This window comes from Propithecus coquereli, unplaced genomic scaffold, assembly GCF_000956105.1.
Source record: "Propithecus coquereli isolate 6110/MARCELLA unplaced genomic scaffold, Pcoq_1.0 Scaffold132, whole genome shotgun sequence".
NCBI classification, from domain to species: domain Eukaryota; kingdom Metazoa; phylum Chordata; class Mammalia; order Primates; family Indriidae; genus Propithecus; species Propithecus coquereli.
In genome coordinates, this window is record NW_012137414.1 from 2,679,453 (window position 1) to 2,690,564 (window position 11,112).

Genomic DNA, 11,112 nt, shown 5'->3' on the forward strand with positions numbered 1-11,112 from the left:
AGGAACACTCATACGCTGTTGGTGGGACTGCAAACTAGTGTAACCTCTGTGGAAAGCAATATGGAGATACCTTAAAGAGATACAAGTAGAAGTACCATTCAATCCAGCAATCCCATTACTGGGCATCTACCCAAAAGAACAAAAGACATTCTATAAAAAAGACACCCACACCCGAATGTTTATAGCAGCGCAATTCACAGTTGCAAAGATGTGGAAACAACCCAAGTGCCCATCAATACAGGAGTGGATTAGTAAAATGTGATATATGTATACCACGGAGTACTATTCAGGTTTAAGAAACAATGGTGATATAGCACCTCTTGTATTTTCCTGGGTAGAGCTGGAATCCATTCCACTAAGTGAAATATCCCAAGAATGGAAAAATAAGCACCACATGTACTCACCAGCAAATTGGTTTCACTGACGAACACCTAAGTGCACATATAGGAATAACATTCATTGGGTGTCGGGCAGATGGGGAGGGTAGGAGGGGATGGGTATATACATACATAATGAGTGTGATGCACACCATCTGGGGGATGGACACGCTTGAAGCTCTGACTTGGGGGGAGGGGGGACAAGGGCAACATACATAACCTAAACATCTGTACCCCCATAATATGCTGAAATAAAAAAAGAACCCTCACCTCATTGATGCATACAAATATGATTTTTAAGATTAATTAATGCCAAGAGTTGGGGAGTCTCTGTAGGTGCTCGAGGCTTTGAAATATCTTGGGGAGTGTCTGAAATTAATTTCTTATTCTGTTGTTATAATTCATTAGGGAGCTTCACATTTTTTGGTAAAGTCTGACTCCTGGTATATTAGGCTTTGAGGACATTTTCAAGGTATAGAGGATGTAACTCTAAAACCAATGATGGTCTATCCATGTCTTAGGTGTTTTTCACAGAAAAATTATCTGTTAATGAGGCAGAGAAAGATTTGGCCCCACTGAAACTGATTTGCTTTATCCTAAAGGTTCAGCTGAAGCAGAATCAATAATGGAAATACAACTAAAATGTAAAAGGGTCTGGGTGACAATTTCCCTATGTTTCTGTTGAAGGATCTGGACCCAAGAGGGGAGTAAGAATGTGAGAACTGATTGACAGCATCTTTCCTTCCTTCACTGAAATTAAATGAAGGCCATTTTCACAAAAAATTCTGATCATTGCAGATAAGTGAAGGCTATTTTCACTATAAATTAATCGTTTTCTTTCAACTTAAGCCAAACAAATAGTAGTATGCCAAGATTGCATTTAAGCTCCAATTAACCTCTTGCTTTTATGAAACTGCCTAGATATTTAAAGTATTGCTGAAATGGCATTGGAATGCGCTATTCAACTTTAGAGAGGCAAGTAAAATTCAAATAATAAATGTATAAGTAACCTTCTATGTGAGTATGTGATATTTAATTTAAATATAGCCTTCAAAAAATTCAAATGAAGATAAATAAATCACCATTTTGAGATATAGTATACTGATTAATAGCATAAGCTTTGGAATCACTTATCTTTGAATACCCATTCTGTCACTTTCTAGCTTTGTGATCTTGGACAAACTATTTAACCTTTCTGACCCTTAGTTAACTCATCTATAAAATTGGAATCAAAACATAACTCATTAAAAAGGTATAGCTGTGGCACTAATTCTAAGACTTCTTGTGTTTATTTAGGTTTGCTCAGAAGCAGACTCTGAGACCAGGATTTAAATACAAGTAGTTTAATTGGGAGGTGATCCTAGAAAGACATGGTAGAGGAGAAGGGAAATGAAAAGGAATGGGAAGGAAGCCTATACAGGGCATGCTAATAAGCAGATTATCACTGTGGCAACTGCTCAACCAATCCACTGGACACCTTTGGTGTGGAACACGCATTGGAGGTATCCTACCCAAGGGATGAAGAAGATGGGATATTTATCCACTAACTTCTGTCCATTGGTGGTTAAACACTATTTCGGGGATGTTTCCTCCCTGAAATAGACAATTCTAGCCTGTTTTGCAAATGAAAGAGCTTCTGCTTCAACCAGAGAAAGGACCTAGAGTCACAGGTACTTGTTTGAAGCCTCAGGGTTTACAAGGAAGGATGAGTGTTGAGGGGATATGGGTAGGACACTAAGGGCCAAATTGGACTCACCTTTCTCCTTTCTGTAAATAAAGTGTTGTTGAAACACAGTCATGCCCCTTTATTTATGTATTGTCTATGGTAAGGCTGCTTTTAGTATACAATGACAAAATTGACCACATAACCGATAAAGCTGAAAATATTTAGTATCTGACCATTTGCAGAAAGAGTGTGTTGATCCGTTATCTAGTTGGTGGCATAACTGGGATTAGAATTTAGGTTTCTTGACCTCCAATGCTGTGCTTTCCTAATAACACCTGAGACTTGCTCTTTCCAAAATTAATTACAGGAAGAGTTGGTTTTACCAGTGTTTAATAAACTAGAAATATCTATTAACTGGCACTTCTATATGTCTATATACAATGGTCATTCATTTCATAGTTATTATCCTGAGACACCTGAATCAAATATCCTGATTTGGAGTCTTCACATTAAGCATGTTCTATATGTAATTTCTTTTGAAAATGCTAAATCGGGTATTGTAGAACATTAATGTTCTCAGGCCGAGCAGCTTGTGGATAAGAGAGGATTCACATTGACATTTACAACCAGATTTGCTGGCTCTTTGCCTCCATCTGCCATGTGAGCCTTCAGACCCATGCAAAGTTCTGTCTACCTAAATGATTCTGAGTGTCTCTAGAGGAACTTATGGCTATTTCCCCTACAGGTCTCTGCCAGGAACACTGAGCTGCTCTGCTGGCCAAATACATCCCGATTTAGTGTGTTGTCCATCTCCATTAACTTCTAAGCTACAAAGTCTTTGATGGGGAGGGAGGATTGGGAGTGGAGGTGCTGAAATAACATGGAGTTCCCTTTGGCATTCGCAGCCCTGGATCTCACTGTAATTCCACTCCGTGTTACACTCAATTTCATTCTTCCCCACTCACCATACGCCTGTGGGAGTAGTTCTCAAAGTGTAATCCCAGGATTAGCAGCATCAGCAGCACCTGGGAACTTTTAAGAGACGCAAATCTCATCCCAGGCCTATTAAATCAGAAACTCTGAGGTTGAAGCCCAAGAATCTGTACTTTAATAAGAAATGAGTGATTCTAATACACGGTTAAGTTTGAGAATCAGCAACATAGGGCATTGCATGTAGACCAATACTTTCATCTCCACTTCCCCGCTTTCACCTAATGTAGTGGTTTGTGTGTAAAAATGATTACAATAAAGCCTCCTACCACAGTAATGCATTGCCCTTTGCAATGTGGCATGGCAGCTCCTCCCTTCAAGAGATGAAGTACTTTCTGCATCCCTTGAATCTGGGTTGACCTTTTGGACTTGCTTTGATCAATAGAATGTAGCAGAATTGATGTTGTATAAATTTCAAAGTCTAGGCTTTAAGAGATCTTGTAGCTCTCACTCTCCCCCTCTTGGAACACTGCCCTGAGAATACCACATAATGAAGCCTAGTACAGCCTACTGGAGGTTGAGAAGTCTTGTGAAGAGCCAAGGTTCTCCAACCAACAGCCAGCCGTCGGATATCTGAAAGTCAATTTTAGACCATCTTGCTTCCATTTAGTTGCCAGATAACTGTATCCACATGAATAACACCAAGCGAGACCATCAGAATAACTATCCAACTGATCACAATAGAAACTGCAGACATACAGAATCATGAGAAAGTAAATAACTCTTGTTTTAAGCTAGTAAGTTTTGGGGTTCTCTTTGAAAATCATAAATAACTGATACACCTAGCTGTCCAAGCAACAACAATTGCAAAAGTTTTATTCCAGCATGCTCATTTGTCATGCAAATTGAAACAATTTATATAGCTGAAGCAGGCCCATCCCATCATATTATGTAATTTAAGTAAGAAGCCACAAGGGAGCTTGGTTTAGTGTTAAAAAAAAAAAAAAAAAACGAGCCGCTTTGGGTCTCAGTTTCTATACATGTAAAAGAAGAATATTCAACCAGATGATAATTTCAGTGATTATTCCAAGTTCAGAGTTTTATTGTTTTAAGAAAGTTAAGTAAACTGATTTCTTCTATTCCTTAAGTAGAAAAGACACAGAAACATATCACTTTTAGTCCCCATACATCCAAGATTGAGTTAAATTATATCAACTACTGGCTAGCTGCCTCCGTATCTGGAATTTCCATTAGGTTCTTGGACAGAGAGATAGTGCATGGCACAGCAACAAAACAAAACACAGATTTTGGAGCCTGACACACTTGGATTGGAATCCTGGCTCTCTTTCTTTCCAGCTGTGTGGCCTTAATCTAGCTATTTCCCCTCTAAACCTTGGGTTTCTAATCTTTAAGGAAAACTGCGGATAACCATGTGTACTTTGCAATTATTTTGAGGATAAAGACATCTATGTACAAGAAGTTGCACATGAAAAAGTAGGAATGCAATAAAAAACTTATAATGAATTATAAACTCTATTGTATTAAAATATAGTACATGAAATAATCATACATTAGAAGCATATACAAATTAGATTTCCTTTTTAGTATATTTATTTCAGATTTAACTTCCTATAAGCCAGGAAGTCAGGAATAGAAACAATTCTTAATTCTGATGTGTAAAACAGCATGTTAAAGAAAAGAAAAAAAGTCTTATTTGAATAGAAGCAGCTCTGCATCTGATTCCCTATTGATTTCTTTTCATGCAGCATTTGTGTATTTAACATCTTGTCTTTATGCTCAGTTCTGTGACAGTTTGCTAAAAGGGATGAAAAGTCCCTGCCTTTGAGAAAATTCCTCTCCCTCACTTCTCCGGTTCTGGCCCGACTCCTCTAGCTGTCCTGAATAGCTAAGGGCTGCGGGGATTCCCAGACTCTCCTTCCTGGCAGCAATGTGGAGGATGTGGGGAAAAGACAAGGAGTGGGAGTATTGAGGCCCTTGCACTGGGGAGAAGGAAGTAGGGCAGTAGCTATGAAAGACAAATATCTCTCACTGCTTCCATAACTCTTCCCTTAACCCTCTGCTCTGGTCTTACTGGTCTCCTTAATGTTCCTCCATCTTGCTTATACTTCAACATCTTTGTTTTGGCTCTTCTCTCTCTGCCTGGAATACTTTCCCTAGATATACACATCAGCTTACATCAGCTTTCTGTTGTTCTCTTAATGGAAGAGCTTCCCTGACCACACTATAGACACTGATGCCCTCTTCCCTGCTCCCTGCTTTCTTATTCCGTATAACTGTGTTTCTCAAACTTCAATGTGTACAGCAATCACCGGGGGAGTCTATTACGATGCAGATTGTGATTCAGTGAGTTTGAGGTGGGGCCTGAGATTGTAACAGATACTCATTTGACATCAATCTGTAGACCACATTCTATAGCACTTATAATCATTGAGATAGCATATATTTTCTTCTTTATTAGGTCATCACCTTTCTCTTCCAACTAGAATATAAGTTTCATGAAAAGGAGGACTTTATCTTATTCTATGCTTTATCCTCAGCACCTAGTATGATGCCCAACACATAGAAGTCACTCAATAAATATTTATTAAGTGGATAAATTACATATGTTGCTGGAAATCAAAATTGGAACTTTGAATGTACTTTTCTTTAGAAACATTACTGTTACATTTAGTACCTTACATGTTAAATAGATTTCTGTGCCCTGGCTTTGAAATCTTCCTACCATATGTAAAGTGGCTTACATGGAGGCATAAACCCTTAAGTTCAGACTTCAACAAAATTAAAAAGAAATCTTTGGAACACAATCTCTTCATAGAATTTCAGAGTCTGAAGTTAAACATACCAGAGACAGCTAGAGAACAAACACCAATAAATGATAATAACGGGACAAACTATACATATGTGCTGAGGGAACCAAAAATTACAACTCATAAAAAGAAATAAACCTGACATAATTAGTTGAATATAACCCTGATATAGCAATTTTAGTGTCCCAGATTGACAAAAAAAACAATGCTTGCACATCTTTTTCAAGTCTCCAATGTCATTAAATCTAACTCTGATGACTGCTCAGAAACCCCAGGAGGGACATGAAATGTACTGTCCCAAGATTGTACAGCCTCTTTTAACCCAAGCATTATTTATGCCTTCTATTGAATGATGATTGTGCTACCCTGGCTGTTATCTTTCCAGTTCAGTATATTTCTACTTGATAGAAAATAAAAATCAACTTTACCTGAAGAAGCAGTCACTATGCTTTAATGCTTCAATCATTTGATCTTTGAAAAGTAGACAAGTAAAAAAAACAACCGAAAGATGTTTTTAGTTCTGCCTAATTACAGAATGGTATAGCAAAGAAGTTTTCTGGCTTCTTTCCTCTGAGAGTCAAAGCCAGCCTTACCCTTGTCATGAGAATTTATGCATACCTTCTATCAACAACTGAATAGGAAGTGAAATAAAATAGACTGAAAATAAGCAGTGAAAACAAAAATTAAAACTATAACTGAATGAAGAAACATTCCTCTCCAAGTCAGCTTGTGGTAGTCACAGTCCATTTTTCTTTTTCTTGAACTAAAAATGGAAGAGCCCTTAAAAATTGTTTGCAAATGGGACGGAGAGAGGTGCTGGGAGGACTGTGTGTGTTTTTGTGGTTTCTCTGATTTTTATAGCCATAGTTGAAGTCTATTGTCTAAATGATATAGGATTCATTCAGATGGCAACTTCATGTATTTAGTGTTAGTGGATACTCTGGCACTTAACCCTGATGCCCTCTTCAGGGACAGCGCATGCATCCCTGGATGTTGGGAATATTGGTTAATTGCCTTCAGCCCCAGAAAACTCTTCCAGGTTGTCCCTCGGCTCTCAGGGGGCAGCCTATGGGCAATGGCTGGCGCCAACTGTGGAGGTCCTCTCCCTGCAATTCAGGACAGCTCTGCAGAGCCAGCTCAGCTCTAGGGCTCCTGCATGACTGGCTGAGGCTTTTGTTGCAGCCAAATCACATTTCAGACTCTCCCACTGTCTGCCTGGTGCTCTGTTGTTCTTTTTAGATGAATCTCCAGGAAACACTCCTCAATATACCTTCATCATGCAACACTTTGAATCAATTTCCAAGGAACTCACTCTAAGACTATTTGCATAGTCAATAACACAAAGCTTTATCACTATCTTCAGAATTGGAACAAATTTGCTCTTTCACCCTGAGATCATTTCACAGCCGTTCTTTTGAATAAATAGCTAAAGCCAAAGGGAATGGGATCCAGCATACTTACAGGCTCCAACAGTGGGCAGTCCAGGAGCTAGGTCAGGCTGCTTTGCCCTCAGCTCTTGAAGTAAATGGTTTACCGCCTTCCACTCAGAGCTCAGATCTTCTAACTTCCTCTTTAATAGAAAAACATACACATTACTTACTTGATTAACACTTTGAAGATAACTTAATTCATGAAGTTATTAATCTATTTTGTGAATATATTTTTGGATTTCTATTACATTTTACTTTTAAATTAATTTTTTTTCTGGGTAGAATTCCCTTCAAAGGAATGATAATTATTTTAGCCAACCACCTTACAAATATTTTATTGATTGTTTGCTGCATGCAGACTTTTCCTTCAGGCACAATTTCATTCAAGGAAGTAGAGTAGAAACATTAGTGAAAATAAAACAAACAAACAAAAAGTCCCTTCAGAAATTGGCTTCACTTCTTAAAATAGTATCAAGTGTGGCTGCATACTAGAATTATCCAGATAACTTTTTAAAAGTCCTAATGCCCTGGTTCATCCCAGATCAATTATATCAGAACATCTTAGAGGGAGGGGCTGTGGTAGACATGGGAATATGCCATCCAGAGCCCCCTTCAAGGAAAGACTCTTGTCCTAGATGATGGAAATAATGTCAGTAGACATTCTTCAGGGACTGTCTCAACTGCAGAGAGCCACTTTGTGCAAGGGCTCACCCTTCCCTGTGTAGCCCCCATTCAATGACTGATCAAGATGAGGGTATAAAGGCCTGGCCAACTTGGCTCAAAGCAGGACAAGTTTGAAGGGCTATTTCAGCTGCAGAACTCCCCGTGGAGTCAGCCAAACCTGTATATGGCCAGTGGTGTGCTGGTGGATGTTTAACAACTGGCTCTCTAGGGGAGAAAAAACATTCTGATTTTAGTGTTTGCCCATTTCTGTAAATACTCCCACCATGGTCAACTTTAAATTACCAAGATAACATCAAGTAGCTTAGAAAATGCCTGAAAATTTAACAATAGTCCCTCCTGAGCTGATATAAACTGGCTCCAACTCACCACTGGGCAGGCATATGATTAGTTATAGCCAGCAGAATGTGAGCAGAAGTGATGTTTGTCAGTTCTGGGCTGAAGCTCTCCAAAAATGGGTGAGGTTGTGAGGTTTCTACACTCTTTCTTTCCCTTTCCATTGACTGGAAGCAGAGGACCCTAAAGTTCTAGGGTAAAACTTCACAACTATGCGGTGGGGGTAGGGAGAGTTAAGTCCTATTGCCCTAGAGCAGTGGTTTTTATACTTTAGGATCAACAGAATCACCTGGAGGCCTTGTTAAACACCGATTGTTGTGTGAAAGCCCCCTAGTTCTGGATGTAGTAGGTCTTGGGTGAGGCCCAAGAATTTGCATTTTTAATACTTTTCCAGGTGATGCTGATACTGATAGTCCATGACCAAAGCCTAAGGCATCCATTATACCTGATGAGTTACCTAAGCATCTAAGAAGAACTAGATATGCGCTGTCCTTGAAAAAATAACAAAATAGGCCCTCAAATAATTTTCAATAGGACTTAATTCTCTGGAGAAACCCTAGTAGAGAAAAGCTGCCAAGGGCAGAGCCACAGGATCGATAGAACCTAGGTTTCTGTAATAACACATTCAGGAAAGCTGCTTGGCCGGGAACACATACACTGGACTGTCATATGAGCAAGAAAATCACTCCTATCGGGTGTTAAGACACTGAAATTTTCAGCTTGTTGGAACTAGCAGTACATTACTAATACAGTAGCACTACTCTTAAAAGCTTTATGAGTGCCTATGAGGGTTAATAGCATTTTTATACAGCTGTAAATTCCCAGGCTTATGCTGTGAGGAATATAAATAATTTTATTGACATTGGATTTGGTTAAAATGAATACATTAACAGAAATTACATTTCTATTCTGAAGAATCAAAGTTGGAAGAGCCAGAAACTACAAACCCTTTAGAGAGCTATTGAATAAACAGGAATAGTAATGAACCCGACCTAAGTAGAACGTTTTATATATATGATGTGTGGTGTGGTTTAATACTAATCATTAATCTAATGCTAATCATTTCAATAAAAACATGCATTCATTTGTTTATCCATTCAAGAAAAAAAAGTTCAGCTGCTACTCTGTGCCAGTCTCTGTGCCAGTTACTAAGCTTACAAAAATGAAGATAATAACTCTAAGACTCACAGCCTTGTGGAGAAAACAGACATGTAAATAAATTACAGCAGAGTTTTTAGGGGATAATAATGATTTCAACAAGATACAACAGGGAACAGCTTACTCAGCCTGAAGAGGTCAATAAGTTACCCAAAAAGCTCACACCTGAATGGTCTTAAAAGATGACTAGGAATTTTTTAGAAAGGTGCTGTTTGAGTGCCAGGTGAAGAAAGGGCATTACAGACAGACAAAAAAGCACGTGCAAAGCCACAGAAACAAGAGACATGAGTCTTTTTGAGAAAAAATAGACTAGTTATCTGGATTACAGTGTTTATAAGGAACAATACAAAACTTTTAGGCCAGATCCAATGGCAATTTATTAAAGCCTTATAATGTGAGATTATTAGATTGTCTTCTAAAACCAGACAGTGGATGGAAGTGTTTACAACAGAGGAGTTATATAATAAGATTTGTGCTTCTTACAATGTGGGGGCTTTATCAGAGGGGAGCAAGGACATGCGTTGGGAGAATAATGTGGTAATTGGAGTGAGAAGTGGTCAGGACCTGGATGAAGGCTTTGGCCATGTAGACAAAGATAGAAGTGTGTGTGTGTGTGTGTGTGTGTGTGTGTGTGTGTGTGTGTGTGTTTATTTTCTCATCCGTGGTAGTTGAGATTTTGAGCTGGTAAATGCTGAAGAGAAACTTTCTATCAAGATGTTTCTTCAAGTCCACCTTATCAGTGTGTGTCTTTCCAGTTAGTTAGACTATGTGTCATTTGGAGGGCAGGTACTGGGTCTTCTATTCCTTGTATGGTGTTGTCTTCATACCCAATCCAGTGCTTCCTAATGATGGGAGTTCCATAAATATTTCTGAATTGAATCAAATTATATAAAAATGGCCACTTGAATGAAGGAAAAAAGAAAGAGATAATCGAATTTTTCTCCTCCCAACTTGACTACAATGTGAATTACAAACGATCAATGACATTTTAGAGGACTTGAAAGAGCCCAGGTAGATTTTCCATGTATGTGATCATTTTATTAGGCTTTTATAATTCCTGAACTAGACTGTATTTGAAAAATCAATCTACTGGCAAGAGTCACAAATTCAGGCTCCTATGAGGACTAGGTGGTAATGAATGGAAGAACAAAACTTGCCTAAAGCAGAGAGCTGTAACTTCAGTTGCAATTGGTGATTGCCAGCAGAAACATGGGCATAAGTTAAAAAACAGAAAACAAACAAAAATCCCTGATGATCGTATTCACACATTAGTATATGCAACAGTTAAAATCAACAAATAGGCGTATGTGGAACAATATGGGTGGATCCTTAAAACACTGTCATGAATTTTCAAAAAGATAAGAAACAAAAGATTTATAGCACAAAGTAGTTTATAAATTCCAAATATACTTATAAATAATATTACGTATTTTACAAGGATAAAGCAGGAAAGGAAATGGGAGGAGGATATTATTATCACATTTCAGAAATTTTGTGAATTGGTTGTTAAGCACAAAAATTAAGAAAAAATCATGTAAACTTAAAATTAAATAAGCTGTATTAAAAAAGGTAATAGATACTAAAAATCCATCACTTCCAATTTAACCGTCACTTATGTTCTTGAGGTTATGTCTATTGTGTCTGACATCAAGTCGAGAGTAGAAACAAGACTTTTATTTTTTTCAACCAGAATACATGTTGCTAAA

At 38.1% G+C, this 11,112-nt stretch overlaps 1 protein-coding gene across 1 annotated transcript in view; it reads right to left on the minus strand.

The window, feature by feature from the left end:
* The window catches only part of DMD (dystrophin), a 2,517,447-nt gene that overhangs the window by 721,582 nt on the left and 1,784,753 nt on the right, over nt 1–11,112 (minus strand). The window contains exon 49 of the mRNA XM_012638704.1: nt 7,263–7,371. Coding sequence (XP_012494158.1) covers nt 7,263–7,371 — 109 coding nt within the window. The remainder of the gene's footprint in view (nt 1–7,262; nt 7,372–11,112) is intronic.